The 21215-nt window shown below is 46.8% G+C and overlaps 1 protein-coding gene and 1 non-coding gene across 5 annotated transcripts in view; both read right to left on the bottom strand.

The window, feature by feature from the left end:
* BMPR1A (bone morphogenetic protein receptor type 1A) overlaps positions 1 to 21215 on the bottom strand; it is a 136926-nt gene that overhangs the window by 8627 nt on the left and 107084 nt on the right. For all 4 annotated transcript variants that reach the window (XM_070057996.2, XM_051823147.3, XM_089313603.1 and 1 more), the window contains 5 exons: positions 19511 to 19673; positions 17823 to 17925; positions 12185 to 12281; positions 11977 to 12076; positions 1027 to 1171 (listed from right to left, as the gene is read on the bottom strand). In XM_070057996.2, coding sequence (XP_069914097.1) covers positions 1027 to 1171; positions 11977 to 12076; positions 12185 to 12281; positions 17823 to 17925; positions 19511 to 19673 — 608 coding nt within the window. The remainder of the gene's footprint in view (positions 1 to 1026; positions 1172 to 11976; positions 12077 to 12184; positions 12282 to 17822; positions 17926 to 19510; positions 19674 to 21215) is intronic.
* On the bottom strand, positions 7726 to 7862 carry LOC127484280 (small nucleolar RNA SNORA58). The gene has a single exon (XR_007911161.1). It is a non-coding gene; the product is annotated as a small nucleolar RNA SNORA58 (small nucleolar RNA).

Here is a 21215-nt window from a genome sequence, read left to right as displayed (position 1 = left end):
CCATTTTCAGAAGCACTGGTGATCATCAGAGAACACTGCTCCAAGGTGGCAAGACACCTAACACGGGCTCAATCTTACGCAATCTAAACTGATTTACACTAGGTATCACTTGTTACAGAGTCCCTTTTGGAACTCTTAGGAGTCAGGATTCTTGAGGGCTCTTTTACATATAATAAAATGCATCAATGTATCTCTCCTGAAAACAAGGCAGGGAGTTTTGATAAATGCGTACGTATGGTTGTGTGTTCGGTACTGTGGCACAGTCCCTCTCCCCAACCCTGGCAACCCCCATCTGCCTCCTGCCCCCCGGTACACTTCTTCTAGCATCGCATTCAGAGAAACACCAACAGGGAGCCTCGTGTGTCAGCTTCTTTCACGCAGCAGGCGAGGCTTCTGAAAGTCACCCAGGTTTTGGCGTGTGTGAGTAGTCTGTTCCTGTTTATCAATGACCACTTTTCTGCTGTACCAACAGACACTATCTGTTTGCCAACTGATGGCTTTTGGGTTGTCTAATTCATGAGCGTACTTCGAAAAGTTCATGGAAATGGAATTGTAAGTTTTTGTGGGTGCAAAAAATTCTGAAATCCATGCATAGCTTTCCTTTATAATAAACATTTTCCATGAGCCTTTGAAGACTCCTGTGTACACAGATTTGAAACTTTTTGCAGTAATACAAACCTAAATTCCATTTCCATGAACTTTCTGAAAATCCGCCTGGCTGAACAGGCACACTGTTAAAAACCGGAGACATTCATGGCATTAGGGGAACAGACGGGAGGTGTGGACTTGTAGCATCTTATCTGAGATGCTGACGACGTGATGTTAGGTTGTGAGGAGCACAGGAAGGAGGCAGCTCACCTGAAAACCTGGGCACACTTCTCTTCACTTCAAGTAGAAACTACTCTTGCTACCTTCAGTCTCTTAAAAACTTTCCATAATGTAAGCCAATGTGAAGCCGCCTGCAGCCCTACGATCGCCAAGTTCTCTATCAGCCCAGCAGCCTGCCTGCATGGACCCTTAACTCACCAGCAGAGGAAGGCCAGATCCGCTCCCAGAGCTCTGCGACTGGTCGATGAGGTCTTTCAGCGACTCTCCCACGGGGATAAACGCCTCATCCTGCTCCAAGTCTCGATTGTAACGACGTCGACTGGACATGCTCTTGCAGTAATGTCTTTTAAAAAAAGTAGAAAATAATCTGTTAGATTACAAACCACAGAGCTTTCTCTACACCATCCTTCCATTGGACAGAATCATATCCAAATTAGTCTCATTGGACGAAACATGTCCTCCGTTACACCAGAATGTACACGGTGGAACTCTCCGTATCATGTGAAAATGGGAGACGCCATCCCCGGCAAGTGATAAAAGCCAGATGCAAGCAGGGTGTGGAGTGTTGTTCTAGCTGTCAACATTCTTTAAAACTGAGCATTTTACAAACACCTGCAAGGACCAGAGAGCAGACAGCACCGGAATCTTCACTTTCTATGTCACACGCACACACATTTTCATGTGAATTTATACTGTATTTTTCTGTTACAACAAACAAGAAATGTATTTCCATTTTGAAAACAGGGAAAAGGAGTTTATTTAAAAAAAAAAAAAAACTCACACTATTGTCTTAATTCCTTCTGATATCCTGGAAGGCCTTTCTTTAAAATCTCTAATTATAAAATATTTCAAACACACAAAGGTAAAGATTAACTGATATTCCTGACATTCCAGTACAGACAATTTAGGTTTAATAAACATAACATTAAGCCGCCTTTACTTCATTTTTAAAATTAGTAGTAGTAGTTGTTTAAACTTGAGAAGAGGGAGAGACACACTGAGGAAGGAGGTCCCCATCTTCTGGTTCATCCCCCCAATGCCTGAAATGGCTCCTGGCTGGGACTGAAGCTGGGAGCTGGGAACTTGGCCCACGTTTCCCATGTGGGCGGCAGGAACCCCACTACCAGAGCCATCACTGCTCCTCCTGAGGTCTGCATTAGCAGCAAGATGGGACGAGGAATCAGATGTGGGCACCAAAGCCACTCCAGCACGTGCTGTGGGCATCTTAACCACTAGGCCACATGCCCAGCCCTGACTTTTAACAGACACACAATAATTATACACATTTACAAGGCATACTGTGAGAATTTGATTCATATATACAGTATACAACAATCCAATCAGGGAAATCAGCATTTCCATCTCCTTAAACATCTGTCACTTCTTTGTGCTGGGAGCTTCCAAACTCCCTTCTTCTAGTTCTTCATAAAACACACAACTGTGGGTCTGGCGCTGTGACACCGCAGGTAAAGCTGCCACCTGTGACACCAGCATCCCATGTGGGCACTGGTTCAAGACCCAGCTGCTCCGCTTCTGATCCAGCTCCCTGCTGATGTCCTGGGAAAGGAGGATGGCCCCAGTGCTTGGGCCCCTGCACGCATGTGGGGGACCCAGAAGAAGCTCCTGGCTCCTGGCTTTGGCCTGGCTCAGTCCCAGCTATTGCAGCCACTCGAGGGAGTGAACCAGCGATGGAAGACCTCTCTGTCTCTATCTCTTCCTCCCTCTCTATGTAACTCTGACTTTCAAATAAATAAATAAAATTTTAAAACAACAACAACAACATACAGTTGTAGTGATCTATCGTTACCTTTCTGTGTCACAAAACACTAGAACTTACTGTACCTAACCTCTTCTTACCTGAGCCTGCCCGTTCCTAACCTCACGCAACCACCAGGTACTTGCATGTGTGGTTTTACAGAAACAGTAAAGATACCTGGAGCCCCAGCCTGTTCTCTGGCGACTCCACATCCCTGCTTCTCACCTAAGAGACGGCACTGAGTTGCAGGCAGCTCCACCTTCCTGTATGCGCGTTCCTCTCTGCAGACAGCTAAGGTCACAGCAACATTCTCCACGCACAGCTACACCAATGACACACGCTGCAGTAATGCTTCACACCTTGCTTTAAAAGAATCCCTTACATTTTATATACTTCTCAAGTTGATACATATCAAAAATAGCCTTCTGTTGATGCTGTGGTATCAGGAATTGTTCCAGGACTTGCTTCATTCTTTCAAAAGCCCGAAGAGATTAAGTACCACTACTCCATCATACACATGAAACCACGGCCAAGAGGTTTGTCACGGCTCTAAGTCCAACACCTGCCCAACAGAGGAAGCTGAGCTCCAAACCAAGGCCTAGGTTTGGAATTCATAGTCTCAGTCTCTACTATTCCATTAAGGAAATGACTTAAAAGTTATCCTGACGGCTAAGGTTGTTTCCAGAAGTATGCCAGTATAAACACACCACAAGACACAGTTTTTTGTGTTAGAATTTCTTTCTTTTTTTTTTTTCCCCCACAGGTTGGAGGCTGGGCTGCTCCACTTCCAGTCCAGCTCCCTCTTTTTTTTTTTTTTTTTTTAAAGACTTATTGGCCAGTGCCGCAGCTCACTTGGCTAATCCTCCACCTGCAGTGCCGGTACCCCAGGTTCTAGTCCCAGTTGGGGTGCTGGATTCTGTCCCAGTTGCTCCTCTTCCAGTCTGGCTCTCTGCTGTGGCCGGGAAGGCAGTAGAGGATGGCCCAGGTGCTTGGGACCTGCACCTGCACAGAAGACCAGGAGGCACCTGGCTCCTGGCTTCAGATCGGCACAGTGCCAGCCATGGCAGCCATTTGGGGGGTGAACCAAAGGAAGGAAGACCTTTCTCGCTGTCTCTCTCTCTCACTGTCTAACTCTGCCTGTCAAAAAAAATTATTTATTTACTTGAAAGTCAGAGTTACACAGAGAGAGGAGAGGCAGAGAGAGAGAGAAGTCTTCCATCCACTGGCTCACTCCCAAATTGGCCGCAATGGCTGGAGCTGTGCCGATCCAAAGCCAGGAGCTTTTTCTGGGTCTCCCACGTGGGTGCAGGGGCCCCAAGGGCCAGGGCCATCTTACACTGCTTTCACAGGCCACAGTAGAGAGCTGGATGGGAAGTGGAGCAGCCGAGACTAGAACCAGTGCCTATATGGGATGCCAGCACTTCAGGCCAGGGCATTAACCCGCTGCGCCACAGCGCCAGGCCCTGTTTTAGAATTTCTTAAAGCTATAGACAACTTCTATTTCACAAACATCACCGAAGTGGAATAATTTATATTCCCACCCAAAGGATAAAATCACAAGATCCATCTCCCCACGTTCCATCCCAAATTCTGACCTGCACTATTTTTAGGCTTTTCCTGTCTGCTGTGCCTTCCTTGACGGGGCTTCCCCCTGACTGCTAGTGAGGGTCACTGTTTTTTCCCCACAGTTTAATTTTTTTTTCTTAATGAACTGTATGTGTCTTTTGTGCATTATTAATTGAGGCATTTTTATCCTTTCTATGCTCATTTTTAGGACTTACATATTTGAAAGGCAGATGTAAGAGAAAGAAAGTGAAGGATTGTCCATCTATTGGTTCACTTCCCAAATGGCCACAATGGCTGCAGCTGGGCTAGGCGGAAGCCAGGAGCCTGCAACTCCATCCAGGTTTCCCATGTAGGTGGCAGGGGACCAAGCACTCGACCCATTCTCCACTGCTTTCCAAAGCACATTAACAAGGAGCTGAATCAGAAATGGAGCATCCAGGGCTCAAACCAGTGCTTATATGGGAAGCCGGAGCCATAGGCAGCAGCTTAACCCACTGTGCCACAATGCTGGCCCATCCTTCTCGCTGATTCATGGGAGTTCTCTGTATCATCAGGATGCTAAACCTTTGACAACTGTGCCTTACAAACACCTTTCAGTCTGTGACAGCCATGTCTCTGCACTTACGGTGTCACCTGTTTCCAGGTACACAGTCAATCCATCTGTTCCCTTTTTGCTACACGCCTTTGTGTCTTAAGACGACCTTTCCAACCCTAGCATAGGAACCATTTAGAACCTCAAGGTTCTAAATTCCCCATTTTTTTCAGTTAGCCCTGTCATACATTTGGAGTTAATAACAATGGAAACCAGTGAACAAATCAAATCACATTCAACTTCCACATGGACTGCCCAGTCTATTTAATCATTTTTACAGTTTGCTTTTAATATGGGTAATCATCAGAAGTACTTTAAATTCAAAAGGCACACAAGGGCACAGGGTGAAATCTTCCTGCCATCCCCATCTCTAAGCCATCAAGTTCACTGCCATTGAAATCAAAGTAGCTCTGTTTCTCAGGTGAGCTTCTGGCGCTCATCTGTGCATCCCAACACACACACATGCTAGTGCCCACTCCCTGATGTTCACGTTCCAGATGTGGAGGAACATTCAGACTGGTTCCACCCTGACTGCATACGAGTCCAAAGTGGGAGCATTCTCTGGTACATCTGTAGTGTAATTACTAGAAGTGGGAGCTACATTTAGAATTTGGAAGAATGCTCTACTGGCCTCCATCCAGGCTGGACCAGTGACAATCCTCATCTTCACCGTCACACCAGAGTGCCCATTTTCCCTATGCCTTCATCCACGCCCGTGTGTGACACACTTCCAGGAGCTGGTTCTTAATTTTATCAGATCTTACATTTTTTTATATTTACATTTACAAATTTAGCATTTAATTGATCAAAGTTCTACATTCACCTATTGGTACATGCCAGAGTTCTCTGGCTCAGCAACAAAGCAGAAGTCCTGTGTCTTCTCCTCTCACCCAGAACTTCAACATTCTGAAGCTTACTGAATGTGTGCTTGTTACCTCTACATAACAAAACTTCTTCTGTTTTCTAGTTTCAGGCTTTAACAACTGACCTCACACTGTGGAAGAAGAGGATCTAACTTATTGCTTCCTTCAAGCCCTGTGCCTTCCCAAAGCAGAAACACTGCCATTCTCCATCCTCCCAACACAGCTGCAGGCTGCAGTACACTCATGGGACCCCTGAAGCTAGTATCAAAGCACCAGTGAGTCCCGGCTGCTCCATTTCAGATCCAGTTTCCTGCCAAGGCGCCTGGGAAAGCAGCAACAGATGGCCCAAGTGCTTGGGCCCCATCACCCATGTGGGAGACCCAGCCTGCAATGGTTGGGGCTGCTCCCGGGCAAAGCTGGGGGCCTGGGCTCAGGGCCCTCACGTGGTGGCGGGATCTAACTGCTTGAGCTCTCACCCCTGTCTCCCAGGGTGCACATCAGCAGCAGGCTGGAATAAGGAACAGCCCACACTTGAACCAATGGCACTTCCACGTGGGATGCAGAAGTCCCAACCTGGCGTCTTAACTGCCAGGCCGAATGTCAGCCAGAAGATGGTTTTGATCTGGTAAGTTATCTGTGACACTGGTTCGCTGGGAGGCCTTAACAGAGGTTACTGAGTATTGGCCGTCTGCCAAGTCCACCCTTAGTAACACAAGAGGAAAGCAGCCATCAAGTGGCTGGCCAGTTCATCATCAGGAGTAATGGACCAACAACCTCGCTGTGTCCAATGGGAAAGGCAGGTGTCAGGTGAACAACTACAATCAACAAACGCGTACTTGCAAATGTGAAAAACCGAAGGTGAGGGTAGTGTTACTGGGGGTGCATGACTAGATCCAGCCAGTTTTAAGGGTTGGAGGAGCTACAGAAGAGCATGAGAAATTCTAGGCCAGAGGAAGGTACAAGGAACTGGCAACAGTGGCAGAGGAAGGATGCCATGCCCAGGACGGAGAGGGGACGCTTGGAGGGGCGGTGCTGCAGAGGACCCGGATTGGTCCTGTCGTCAAGAGTGTGTGTACGTCAGCTTCGAGAAGAGCGGGCCTGCGGATCTGGCCTTGGGCAGGATGGTTACCATGTGTGCTGTGCTCTTCCTGGTTTCTTCTACTTAAGGTCTTCTGGGCAGTTCTGACATGTGGGTTGCTAGTTTCCAGTCAATCTGGAAATACTAAATACTTTGGTCATTCTTTCTTTCTTTTTTTTTTTAAGATTTTATTTTATTATTTGAGAGGTAGAGTTACAGAGAGAGAGAAGGAGAGAAAGAGAGAAAGGTCCTCCGTCCACTGGTTCACTGCCCAAATGGCCACAGTGGCAGGAGCTGCACCGATCAAAGCCAGGAGCCAGGAGCTTCTCCTGAGTCTCCCACGTGAGTGCCCGGGTTCAAGGACTTGGGCCACCTTCTACTGCTTTCCCAGGCCACCGCAGAGAGCTGGATTGGAAGTGGAGCAGCTGGAAAGAGAACCAATGCCCATATGGGACGCTGGTGCCACAGGCAGAGGCTTGTCAGGGGGACTCCAGTACACATACTTTAGGCCACTGGAAGATGTCCCCCAGCTCAGTGGTGCTCTGTTCATTTTATAAATTCTTTTTTCTGTGCTTTATTTGGTACAGTTTTTATTACTATCTTGACATTCATCCATCTTTCTTGCTAGGGTCTAATCTGCCACTAATCTCATCCAGTATAAAATTTCCTCTCAGGGGGCTGGCACTGTCACCCAATGAGTAAAGGTACCATCTACAATGCCACATCCCATATGGACACCAGTTTACATCCTGGCTGCTCCACTTCTGATCCAGCTTCCTTTTAATATGCTTAGGAAAGTAGTGGAAGGTGGCTCAAGTACTCAGGACCCTGTACCCAAGTGGAAGACCTGGATGAAGCTCCTGGCTTCTGGCTTCAGGCTGGCCCAGCCAAGCTGGGGTGTGAACCAGAGGGTAGAAGATTCTCTCTCTCTGTCGTTCCCTCTTCCTTTCAAATAACTAAATAATTCAAAAAATATTTTTCATCTCAGGTACTGTATGTTTTACTTCCTTAAGTTTCACTGGGGTCTTCTTGCTTTTTTAAGTAATGTTGGAGTGTGGCAATTTATCCAGCCACGGATTTAGCTGGCTAGTGCTGGCACGAACTCCGCATTTGCTCTGGCACACACTGTCCCCCTTGTCTGGCCATGAGCACAGTCAGGCAAGGTCTACGGGTATGCCTTCGCTGGGGCCTTTTATAAATACCTTCTGTCTCTGACTTTGTGAACACATAAAGCAGAATTACAGCCCCTATTGTAATGCTATCGCCTACAATTCTAAGATCTGTTGAAGTTCTGGGGTGGTGGTTTTGGCTGCCTAATTTTTTCCTTCCTTACAGGGAATTCTGGTGCTCACTGGATGGCAGATGTTGGGAACTGCACCTTGGTCATAGCTGGACAGTTTTATATTCCTATAAATGTTTCTGTGTCCTAGGATACAGTTACATGAAAACACCATGATCCTTGTGGGTCCTGCTTTTAAGATGGGACCAGAGCCACGGTTAGTCTAAGGCTAATCATTCCCTACCACCAAAGCAAGGTCCTTCTGAGTACCAAAACCAAACCCTACGAATTATGAGGGTTTCGAGTCTCAAGCTGGTGGAAACCAGCCTTGTGTGAGCACCAAACACGACTTTCTGCAATCACTTCAAGGGTTCTTTCTCCAGCTTTGAGCGGTTTCCGAGCAGGCCCGGGCTCATTGGTACCAGCAGGGTACCTGGCGGGAAGCGTTCTCTGCGAGACTCCCCTTCCCAGTACTCTGCTCCCGTGTCCCGCGGGCAGACTCCGCAGGCAGTGGGGTGGGCAGTCTTCGGGCTCACCTCATCTGCTCCCCACTACCCTGAGCTCGGGCCCCTCTGTGCCTCACGCTCTGACTGGCAGCCGACAGCTAATTACAGTGCCACTGTCCGTCAATCTGCCTGGGCCACTGTCCTGGGCCCTCATGGCGGTCTTCTCAGGCCTCTCCTCTGGGCCTGGCAGGTTTCACTCCTCAGGAGTCCTCAGGAGGGCACACAGCTGACAGAGTTCTAGGAGGCCCATCACCAACGTGCACAACCTCACCTCTCCTCCTGTTTTCACCTCTGTGCACCCTAAAGTACGCCACTAGGAAACATGTCATTACTCTGAGGGCGCGGGGATGGCTCTGACCGGCTGCCGTCTGAGGGAGATCTCACAGGAAAAAGAGAGCAGGGGGCAGACACCTGGTCCAGATGGAAATGACCCCAGGGGGCTGCAACCAGGTGCATAAGGGACCTCCTTGCTTACTGTGTACCTCCTCCCTCAGCCTCCCAGCCCCTGAGCCGCCCCCCTCCACCTCCAAAAGCCCAAAGCCCCACCCCCTCTGTTCAGCTCTACATGAGCTGCACCTGCCTAGTTCTCCACTGCGTGGAAGTACTCTACTAGGATTCTGCAGTTTCCCAAAAAGATGAAACTGAAGGTTTATTTTGGTACCCAAAAAATCCTCAAAATGCAGGGTTTTTTTATACTGTACATTATGAGGACTCCTCACATATATTATTTTAAAATGTTTTGCACCAAAATTTATCTTTCAATCATTTTCCCACACACTTCCAGAAGTATCCTCATATATGTGGCCTCCGTTTATTTTTTCCCATTGATCAGTCTTTTGTGAATCTACTTTGGAGACTCAAATGGGCATTGGGGAGAAAGGGTCTTCTTTTTATTATTATTATTATTATTTATTTATTTTTTGACAGGCAGAGTGGACAGTGAGAGAGAGAGACAGAGAGAAAGGTCTTCCTTTGCCGTTGGTTCACCCTCCAATGGCCGCCGCGGCCGGCGCACCGCGCTGATCTGATGGCAGGAGCCAGGAGCCAGGTGCTTTTCCTGGTCTCCCATGGGGTGCAGGGCCCAAGCACCTGGGCCATCCTCCACTGCACTCCCTGGCCACAGCAGAGAGCTGGCCTGGAAGAGGGGCAACCGGGACAGAATCCGGCGCCCCAACTGGGACTAGAACCCGGTGTGCCGGCGCCACTAGGCGGAGGATTAGCCTAGTGAGCCGCGGCGCCGGCCTGAGAAAGGGTCTTCTACTTCCTCAACAACAGGATTCCCAAGGTGAAATCCTGCATCTTCCGTTCCTTCTAAGAACACTCTTCCAGCCTCTGGTTAGGAGGCAGCGAGAGCCTGCCATCTGTGGGAGCCAGCAACCCCACCTCCTGGTGTTCAAGCCCTCTGGTCCCCTCCCCCACATAGCAAGGCTGCAGAAGTGATGGTGCCATTGCCAAGTCTAAACGTTATTTTTATTTGAAAGAGAGACAGAGAAGTACAGAACAACATCTTCCATCGGTTGGTCCACTCCCCAAATACCACGATTCAGCTGTGGATGGGCTGGGCCAAAACCAGAAACTTGAAACTCAGTCCCGGTCTCCCGACGTGGCTGGCAGAAGCCAGTACTGGAGCCATCCCCTGCTGCCTCCCAGGGTGCTCATTAGCAGGATGCTGGAATGGGAAGCAGGTGTCCCAAGTGGGTCCCAAGCGCCATCTTAGTCACCCACCAAATGTACACCCCTCCAACTTAGATGTTAAACAGCACTGCAGTTTCTGAGATGTCCCAGGCTTCGGGGAGGCCGGGATTCCTGCTGTGAGGACATCCAAGCAGCCCTGCCAACAGCCAGCCTGCAACTTGTCAGCCTCGGAAGCCAACCCCCACTGCCAGCCAAGGCCAGCTTCCAGAGGAGGGGCTCAGCTGCAGTCTGACAGGGAGCTCACGGCATCCCCTGAGCACTACACAAGCACTCCGGAATCCCTGGTGCCCACAAACAAGAAGATGGCTGTGCATTGAAGCCACTGAGTTCCGGAGGACTCATTAACACCAGACCCACCAGCAGTCCTCTCGGTATTATAGCTACCACCCACCTGGCTCCCAGAGCCAACCCCCGCTGCTGGTCCCTGAGCCTCCAGACAGTGAAGGCACACACAGGCTGCTTCTTGGCTTTCTCCACTTCTACACATCTCAGTGGGCAAAGTCACTCACTATTCATCTACCTGCTTCATGGGCTTGAAAATGTTATTGTTACTTTATCTCCTGTTCCCCTTGTACCAGTTGCACAAAGAAGTTAAAAACTCTAAACTGTTATTTCAGTGACAGGAACATAACCTCAAGAACCACTTGTCAAACGTGAAACCTTGCCAGCATCACAGGTGAAAACTAACGCATATTTCTTAATATTATGAATATTTGTAGGTACCCTTTTAATTTTCATTCGAAAGTTACATGTATTCCTTTTATATAAATCATGTCCTTACTTTGGGAGGCCTATTTTCCCACTGAATTGCTTTTATTTTTTTCTTCTTTGATGTATAGAAGCTCTTTATATTTGAGAGATCAGCTCTTTGTTATGCGAGCTCTCAACATTTTTCACTTAGAGTCTCTCTTCCGGTTGGTAGTGGCTTTTGCCATATAGTAGGGTTTTATTCTTGTGTAGCTGACACAATCAGGTTTTTTTTTTTTTATTTTAGTGAGTTGTTGTTTTTGGTGGGGAGGGGTTTATTTCACTTCTAACTTTTGTTAGACTCTGAAAGGTCTTCTAAACCCTAAAATTATTTTTTAAAATATTCTGCCATGTTTTTTTTTTTCCCTCAGTACTTTAACTGTTTTTTGTTTCATATATACAGTTCTGATCTGGCTAAAATCTCTTTCAGTGTAGGCAACTGATCCAGCTTCATTTTTTCCACAGAGCTGCCTACTCTCAAATCCATTTACTGAATAATCCACCTTTTCCTCTGTGATCCAAAATGTCACCTCTATCATATGCTAAATTTCTGAGTGTGCTCTGGACTACTTACGGGTTTCCCAACCTTGTCACACTGATAGCTCTGCACTCTGCTAACATAGCAATGCCTTATCAAGATGTCTACTGGTAGGGGCTGTCGTAATTTTTTTTGTGTGCAGCTGTCTTCTGAAATCACAGCCAAGTGCAAAAGTTCTGCACCCAAATTAATAAAGAATAAGAATATGGTTGATTTCTTGGAACAGGCTGTACAAACTGAGCTATTTTTATAAGTGAGAAAGCTCACTGGTCTGTGAGTAAGAAAATTCTAAGTATCCATGAACATACAAGAAGTACAAACTTGCGTTCACTTAGTTGGCACTGAAGCCCTCTTTTCCCTGTGAGGAAAAGATAATCTGCCTAGATTCAAGGACCTGCCCAGACAGCACAAGTTCATGGCTTCAGAGCTGCACGCTGTAGTCAGCTGTTTCTGCCCACTGCCTTTAAAAACTACTGTCGTAGCCAGTACTTAACAATATATTGTGCATCAAAGGAAAAGCATTCTTACTTGTAACAAAAGCAGCTGGAGAAGATGATCATAGCAACGATGCAGACGGCCATGGACACAAGCACAACCAGCCACCGGACGCTGCCATCGAAGAAAGGACCTGACAACGGAAGGAAACATGTTACCTTCCTATCCTGTCTTGCTAGGAAGGAGACGGAACTTGTGCGTCAACTCCAGGCAGTGTGCAGCCAGTTCTGGGTTAACCTACCTACAACAGCAGGGGGCAGTGTCGGCTGCAAATACTGGTTACACAGGTGGGTGCGGCAGCACTCTATGGTCCGGCGCAGCTGGGCTTTAGGTGAATCCTAAGGGAAGCGTAATGGCAAATTAGAAATGGCTTGTTAGATGTATAATGAGTTTTTCAGTATTCATGAAAATACAATTTCTAATTCAATGAGTGAAAAAATACCTATTTTATGCATTTTATTAAAATTTGTGCTAACAGTGAAGACTGTAAAATGGTTTTATTTTCATCTATTTGAAAGACAGAGGGATATGGATATACATACATATATATAGAGAGAGAGACAAACGTGTATCTCCCATCTGATATATACATATGTGTATGTCCATATATATACACACACACATATGTGTATATATACACATGTGTGTATGTATGCTCCCTCCACTTAAAAAATTTTGCAGAAATCTTCATTTTCTGTTAGGAGAAAATGTGTATGTGTGTGTGTGTGTGTATCCTATCCACTGGTTCTCTCTCCAAATGGCACCAACAGCCAGGGCTGGGTCAAGCTGAATTCAGGAGTCCAGATGTACATGGGCACGGAGCCAAGCACTTCAGTCATCATGCACTGCCCCCAGGATGCAGCAGCATAAAGTTGGATCAGAAGCAGAGGTGTCAGGACTTGAACTGGCACTCAGACATGAGATGCAAACATCCCAAGCAGTGGCTCAATCCACGAGCCACAACACCCACCCTAAATTGGTTTTCCTTAAGAACATATGTGGATGGTTAAGCTGGAATAAGTGTTTCCTCTTGCTCATAAACTTAGGCATATCTTACTCTGTTATAACTCAGAGTTATTTTTTTTTCTTTTTAGTAAAAATGTATTTACTCTAAAATCATGAGATCTTTTCCTTAAAAACACAGGAGAAATTAAAATTGATCACAATCAACCCAGCAGGGTAAGTATGATTTCACAGGGTACTGACGCTGGGATGAGACTTGGGATCAGAGGGAAAAGTAGAGGGTGTCCTGGTGCAAAGACACTGGTCCAGGGAGGTGATCCAGCAAGCAGAGGGCGCTGCAGTCTCCACAAAGAACAGCTACACTCCCACCAACCAACTGCAGCAGAGAAACAACACTGCTGAGAGCCAGGGACCCCAGCCAGACCCATGATGTGCCGGTCAGAAGACCAGCAGAGACAGAGACTGGAGTCACAGGCACGTCTAGTGTAGCATGTTTGTGATCCACAACACAGGATCTGACATGTTGAATACTAAGATTTCAACACTGCCTGGAAGAAGTACCATCCTGGACCAAAATACTGAGAGAAAGGTAGTTTGTCATTGCAAAAGTAGCAAGAAGATAAGCAGAATTATCCATGCTATCCTAACATATCAGATTGTCAGAAGACATAAAGCTACCACCTGCAGTGCCAGTATCCCATATGAGTGCCAGTTCGAGTCCCAGCTGCTCCACTTCCAATCCAGCTCTCTGCTATGGCCTGAGAAAGCAGTAGAAGATGGCCCAAGTCCTTGGCCCCCTGCACCCCAGTGGGAGACCCAGAGGAAGGTCCTGGCTCCTGGCTTCAGTTAGCCCAGCTCCGACTGTTGCAGCCATTTGGGGAGTGAACCAGCGGATAGAAGATTTTTTTTTAACTTTTATTTAATGAATATAGATTTCCAAAGTACAGCTTATGGACTACATTGGCTCCCCCCCCCCCCCATGACTTCCCTCCCACCTGCAACCCTCCCCTTTCCCGCTCTCTCTCCCCTTCCATTCATATCAAGATTCATTTTCAATTTTCCATATATACAGAAGATCAGTTTAGTATACATTAAGTAAAGATTTCAACAGTTTGCACCCACATAGAAACACAAAGTGAAAAATACTGTTTGAGTACTCGTTATAGCATTAAATCTCAATGTACAGCACATTAAGGACAGAGATCCTACATGAGGAGTAAGTGCACAGTGACTCCTGTTGTTGACTTTACAAAATGGCACTCCTGTTTATGGCATCAGTAGCGGATAGAAGATTGAGCTTTCTCTCTCTCTCTCTGCCCCTGCCCCTGCCTCTCTGTAACTCTGCCTTTCAAGTAAATAAAAATAAATCTTAAAAAAGAAAAGATTTTCAGAAGACTCAGAATAATCAGGTATTACTTTTAAAAAGTGAACATGAGGTCCACGACTCAAGATTCTATCTGGGAACATGGCTGAGAGAATTTGGAAATTTCCAAATATAAGGAATTCTATATTTTAAATGAATTTTTTGTTTTACATTTTTTACTTTAAAGTGATTTGTGATGAGAAAGAATTATATTAAGGATTCTGACATAATTTCAGATCCAGAGGAAACTCACAGGAAGAGCACATAACTAAAGGTGAGGAAAAGAAGCGCCAAACATCCAGCAACACCCAGGGAGGCTGGTGTGAGCGGAGTCCTGCAGAAGACAGAGGGCAAAGAAAACTCCAGAAACAGCTTATCTGGCAGTGCTGGGGGAGAGAGCACCAAGCAACAGGCGTAAGGCTGGCAGCAGAGAGGGAGCAGGGGACAGAACCGTTCCCCACCAACGTGATGACAGGCATGAAGATGGTAGACCAGAAGCTCTAAGCGGGGGCTGGGACCCCAGGTATGTGAAGGGAGCTGACGGTGCTCTGGGTTCCATGTGAGTCCCTCTCTCCTAACTCAGCTGCACCACAGCCCAGGAAGATCAGAGACAGGCATGACCTCAGGACTCTGGGAACCAGAGTACTCTTCAAGGGAAGAAGGCAGACTTTGCCAAGGGACTGAAGGCGGTCCACTACTATGCAAAAAGCGAGGGCTCTGGAATCGGTTTAAACCCCAGCTGAGCAACCATCTTTCCTCTCTCCGCCTTTGCTCTGCTGAAAAACACAGGACAAAGAAATGATCTGCCTTAGAGTAATGGGCAAGATGAGGAAGATGCACTGAATGCCCTGCACAGTGAACGCAAATAACAAACATTCAGTTACTGCTTCTGCTGAGCTTGACGTGGGCACCTGAGGAGCTTCCAGACTAAGCCAAAAACAGCTGGGGACCCCCAGAGGCCCAGTAAGGTCTCCCCAAGGACAAGTGCCACCAGCCTCAGCTCACCTCTCAGGGGAGTGGGCAAAGCCAAGCCTGCCTCAGTCACAGAGTGGCATAACCCAATCTCTCCCTTTCCTGCACTGCCCACTGCCATCTTCTACCCAAGTCAGCTTTTATTTCCAAACTAATGTGGGAAATAAAAATTCTCACGGCGGGGGGAAAATTCACTTGGTATGTATGAAGTAGGAAAGGCTGACTTAAGTCACCTTATTTCAAGAGCTTGGGTGGGAGACAGTATAGGAGGCTGGAACAAAACCAAATTACAAGGAGTGGCAGTGAGGCCTCTGAGCAGTAACGCACCCCACAGGAAGAGACCGAGCAAGCTGGGCTGGTGGGAACGCACGGCGTGGGGACAGCCATCTGCACCCCTCTGATCCACACCGACAGGACAGGGGAGCACAGGGGCGGCTTAGGGCAAGACCCAGAGCCATTCCCCTCAGGCTGGGGGCTCCTGAGCAGGAGGGACACTTACCAAAATATGGAGACAGTGAGCCAAGTGCCTGTGTAACCTCTGTAAAACAACGTGTCCCTCACATACTTGTGGGCCAACACAAGAATTTTCCACCACAATTTTATTTTTAAATTGTTTTCACTTATTTTATTTGAGAGGCAGAGACAGAGCTCCCGTCCACCAGCTCACTCCCCACATGCCCTCGATGACCCCCACCCAACCCCTGCTCCTGCTCAGTCAGGAGTGGGTGACAGCACAGGTACTCAGGTCCCTGCCACTCAAGGGAGAGACTAAGGCTGTTTCCAGCTCCTGGCTTTGGCCTGACCCAGCTCTGGTTGTTGCAGACATTAGAGAAGTGACCAGCGGATCTCTCCGTTTCTCTGCCTTTCAAACAAGATGAAAATAAAGAACACAGACATTCCTGGCATCCACACTTGGTTATATGTATTCACGCCAGCACTACCACCACTGGAGCGGGAGACACTTGGCTCATCAGCTTGAGTGAGACTCGGAGTCTGGGCTGACAGCAGCTCAGGGAGGTAAGGACAGCGTGACTGCCCGGCTTCCACCCTGAGACTGACAGTGCTTACAGAAAGGGAAACAGGTCACCAACTGCCTGCCTGCCAACTGTCAGGCCCTCTCAACAGAGCGTGTGGTGGCTTAGGAAGAAGCTGGGCCATGGGGAACTGAGCATGGAGCTGAGAGGATGCGGGAGGAGAACGGGATGAGAAAAGCCTCCTGCATGTAGAAGGGGCCGCCTCCTCAAAGAAAGGTCAGCTTTCTCCTTCATGGCCCCCCGAGTCACCTGTCGAGTGGGGATGCCAAGCACAGCAAAGGGCAGAAACAGACCCTCTAAGGACTCTCCCAGTCCTGGGAGTTTCTAACGCAGCAGACGTAACCTGTCTACAAATAGCTGCTTCTTGAACTGCTCTGAAAAGCATGTAAGGGCTTTTCTGGGGCAAAACTACTACACAGAATTTTGAAGATTCTGGATTTGTAACCAAGAGCTGTCAGGGTGTTAATAAACTTTATTACCATTCCATTGCCCCAGCTCTGAAAGTAAATCCATGCTACCTCCTTACAAGGACTTAACATTTCTTTCTTTCTTTTTTGAATTTTATTTATTCATTTGAAAGGCAGAGAGAGTTCCTACCCATGGGTTCACTCCCCAAATGCCTGCCACAGCCAGAGCTGGCCTGGGGCCAAAGCCGGGAGCCAGGAACTCAATCCAGGTCTCCCAGACTGGGCGAGGACCCAACTGTTTGAGCCATCACCACTGTCTCCCACAGTCCACACTGCAAGGAAGCTAAAAGCAAGAGCTGGTGCCAGAGATCTAACCCTGCTACTCTGGTGTGGGATGCAGGCATTCTAACCTCTAGGTTAAAGGCCTACTCCCAGGCCAACATCGTGGTGCAGCAGGTTGCACTGCCACTTGCAAAGCTGGCAACCCAAGTCAGAGTGCAGGTTTGAGTCCCAGCTGCTCCTCTTCCAATCCAGCTCTCTGCTAATGGACCTGGGAAAACAGCAGAAGATGGCCCAGACACTTGGGCCCCTGCCATTCACATGGGAGACCTGGATAGGAGTTCAGGGTCCTATTTTTGGCCTGGCCCAGCCTTGGTTATTGTAATCATATAGGGAGTGAACTAGTGGATGGAAGATCTCTCTCTCTCTCTCTCTCTCTCTCTCTCTCTCTCTCTGCCTCGGTCACTCTACCTTTCAAATAAATTAAAAAATAAATCTTAAAAAAAAAAAAAAAAAAAAAAAAAAGCTTGCTCCTAGGAGTTAACATTACTAAATCATCTCAGGATGAAACAAAGGTTACTGCTTATCATCTTAAAGCCTTTTCAGCAAGTTTTATAATCTATAAACAAAAGTGGCAATATCCATTTTTACAATCATGACAAACTAAGATGGTTTTAAACTTTCCTGAAAGTAAAATAATCTGGCACTTCAATTACCACAGTCGTACTAGCTGATGGAAGAATGAGATTCCTGCAGTCGTTTGCTCACAGAACTCCTGGCGGTGTGCAGAGCAGGTGCACCTCTATGCTTTTCCTGGGGTCCCTCCCTCCTTTATCTCATGGGTCCCAAACTAGATCTTACCTTGCACTGAAAGTCAGACCCTTCATATTTCATACACCCTGACGCCAGTGTGGTTTCTCCCTGGTCATCTTCTTCTATGATGGCAAAGCAATGTCCATTAGTTCTGAAAGGGAACACCCATCATTAGCTTCCCATGAAATGTCAGTGTGAATGTGAACAGGCACTGACAGCCCCTGGGGAGTTTGTTTTCTGACTTAGAACTGCACTCACACAAGACATATGCCAAAGTGAAGCAGGCTGTGAACACATGAGAGTGGTAATCCCTGAACTGAGATGGGAAGGCCAGTGAGAACCCTATGTTCAGGGGAAAAGGACTTCCATCAGTCAACAGACAGACAGCTCCTTGCTAACATGATCATGTGATTCCAGAAAGCGTACCTGTAAAGTTTAACAAAGTAAATAGCTCTATTGTTTCAAAAAGATGAGTAAGATAAATTTTAAATCCACTTATCCATAACGTTTTCAGGATTCACATACTATACATGAGAATAGATAAAAATACATTTTGCTGTGAGACCTACAAACAGACGCAATCTTGAAGAAAAGTCTATTTGGAAAGAACAGAATGATGGAGATCTTGATAGGTCCTTTTTTTTTTTTTTTTTTAACTGAATGTCATAGAAAACAGGGAGAACTTTTGAGGCTGCTGAATTTTCAAGAAACTTATATAAACACATTTATAGTACCCTGGTTTTCCCCCAATATATCCATCTAGTCTTTAATGAGTATGGAAGAAACTTCTTTTTTTTTTTTAAGTTTTCTGTTACTATTTCATTATTCATGTCAGTAGTATGCTGCCTCCACTTAAAAGAATTTTGCAGAAATCTTCATTTTCTGTTAGGAGAAAATATGAAGCTAAAATTCTGGTAAAACTGATGCTTGAGCTTTACTTGGGGGCAGTGAGGGGAACCAGGCCATTAACAAATAGGCCATCTTATCAGGCAAGCACTATATGAATGTATGAGTAATGAATATACAATTAGGTAGGAAGGAAAATTAAAATAGCTAAACAAGTCAGATTTGGATTGGGGATCCACACACAAAAACACAACACAGGGGTGCACATTGGCTGCAAGGGACACCCACACTCTCTACTGCAGTGGCTGGGTTCACAGGGGTGCACATTGGCTACAAGGGACACCCACACTCTCTACTGCAGTGGCTGGGTTCAAACCCCAGTTCTGCTCCTGATTCTGATTCCAGCTTCCTGCTAATGTGCAGCCGGAGAGGCAGTGCATGACGGCTCCAGTCTGTACGTCCCTGGCCCCTATATGAGAGAGCTGGACTGAGTTCCTTGCTTCCAGCTTTGGCCTTGCCCAACCTCATCTACTACAATAATTTGGGGAATAAACCAGGGGATGGGCAATGTCTGTTTTATTGCCTTTCAAGTAAATAACAAAAATTCTAGCAGGAAGCTAGAATTGGAAGTGGAGCAGGAACTTGAACTCAGGCTCCATGATATGAAATGTGGGCACCCAAAGTGGCATCTTAATTACTGTGCCCAACACCTGGCTCACAATAGTATTCTTCTTTATCTAGGAACCATCTACCACTTAGAGGAATAATGTTCCTATATGCAAATTAAGAAACTTTTTGGCTCTTTGGAATACAATTTTAGCAATTCTTCCAATAGCACCAGACACCACTGTATTCATCCAACTCTAAGAAGGGCTGTGCAGAATACTCACATGCATGTGTTATTGACAGCGTCATCAGGGCAGTGTCCTGAGCAATAGCACTTCAAAAAAGGCAGCGTGTCCTCTGGCGCTAAGGTGGCTCCATTTTCTGACTTCTTCTGGTCGGACTCTGATTTCACCCCAGTGCCATGGAGCATACTGTCTAGATTCTGTCCTGTATTCAAATAAGGAGTCTGTAAATAAGTGATTTCTAGAAAGCTGATTAACAGTTTTTCAACAAGGAATAGTTTCTAAACACAGTAACTGCAGCAGATGTGTTTAATCTGAAAAACTTTATTCATATAATTAACACACATTAATAACCTACAAAGAACAGAATTACTGTCCCAAATATTGCAGGCCACATGGAGGTGGCTCGGTCACTATCCCTTGTGCTAGTGAAAGGCAAACCAGAATGCACAGGCTTGAACCTAGTCTTAACCTGTTAGAAAGGTACAAGATGGGAGCCTGCAGGGACGGGCCGAGATGGTTTCTACCGTAAACACTCACAAATCGAGGTTCTTCTCTTTAACTCCTTGGTTTAAAACTGTGACTGGCTTTCTGCAAACGTCCTTGATTTGCACCTCTCTGGGGAAAGGAGCCACTAAGCATCTTGCTGTGGACGTTAATTGCTTAAGTCAGGGAACTCTGAGAGCATGGGACCCAGTGTGCTTATCTGGAGCCCTTTATCTCAAGGTCATTGGTTAGAATCCAGACCATGCTGCCAGGAACTGAAGGTTACCGGAGGGCAGTACTTAGCTTATGGAAACAGAACTGGGTTCTTGCATTAGAGTCCAGTGGCCTCAAATGACAGATCCTGTCAGATGCAGGAGTGAACCTTTTAGGCTGGAAGCAGAACAGAACTGAAACTGCTGTAGGAATTCTTTCCTCCCTCTCACTCAGCTAAAATCGCCTAGGCCATTCCGGGTGGGCTGCTCTCAAGGGAATAAAGGGGCCCATCCAGACACCTACATGTGTATGTCTTTCATTATAAATGTTAACTAAGTGGTTCAAGACATGCTGTGTGCATGGCTTTAAATTCAGCTATACTGATGAGATGAACTCTTGGAGAGAGAAAAAAAATCACACACATGCACACAGTGAGACAGGCACACCTGGGCTCCCACGCCTGTCAGCCTGATGATCTTCCTTTTCTGACACTGAATATTCGGCAAGGAAATTCACTTCTGAGTGAGTATAACAGAAACAAACAGGAGCCCAGAAAATATCTTTAAAAGAGAAAGTGGGAGGCCTCTGTATGATGCATGAGCGAGTATGGTATCCAATCCCTCACCACCACTGCCTTTTCTGAAATAAACACTGCAACGTAAGGGCAAAGCTGCTATGAACCCTCCAAACTGCTACCCAACTTCCAGACCTCACTTGCTGCAAGAACTTCAACTGTACAGATGGAGGGAAGGGTGAGGGGCACAGGTCAGGAAGCAATCCACTGGGTGGATGAAGAGAACTGGGTTCTGGGGGATCCACGTCACTCCTCCAGGCCTCACACACTCAGTAAAGCCAGGGAACAGGGACAGCTGAGGACTGAATCAGCTCTAGAATCCTATTACGAAGGGGCTGGTGCTGTGGCACGGTGAGCTAAGCTGCTGCCTGCGACACTGGCATTCCATTATCAGAGCACTAGTTTGAGCTGCAGCTGCTCTACTTCCTACCCAGCTCCCTGCTAATGGGCCTGGGAAAGCAGCAGCAGATGGAG

The sequence above is a fragment of the Oryctolagus cuniculus genome, chromosome 15, assembly GCF_051225735.1.
Source record: "Oryctolagus cuniculus isolate XC-2025 breed Fujian yellow rabbit chromosome 15, ASM5122573v1, whole genome shotgun sequence".
Taxonomy (NCBI): domain Eukaryota; kingdom Metazoa; phylum Chordata; class Mammalia; order Lagomorpha; family Leporidae; genus Oryctolagus; species Oryctolagus cuniculus.
This window is presented reverse-complemented; position numbering and strand designations above follow the sequence as displayed.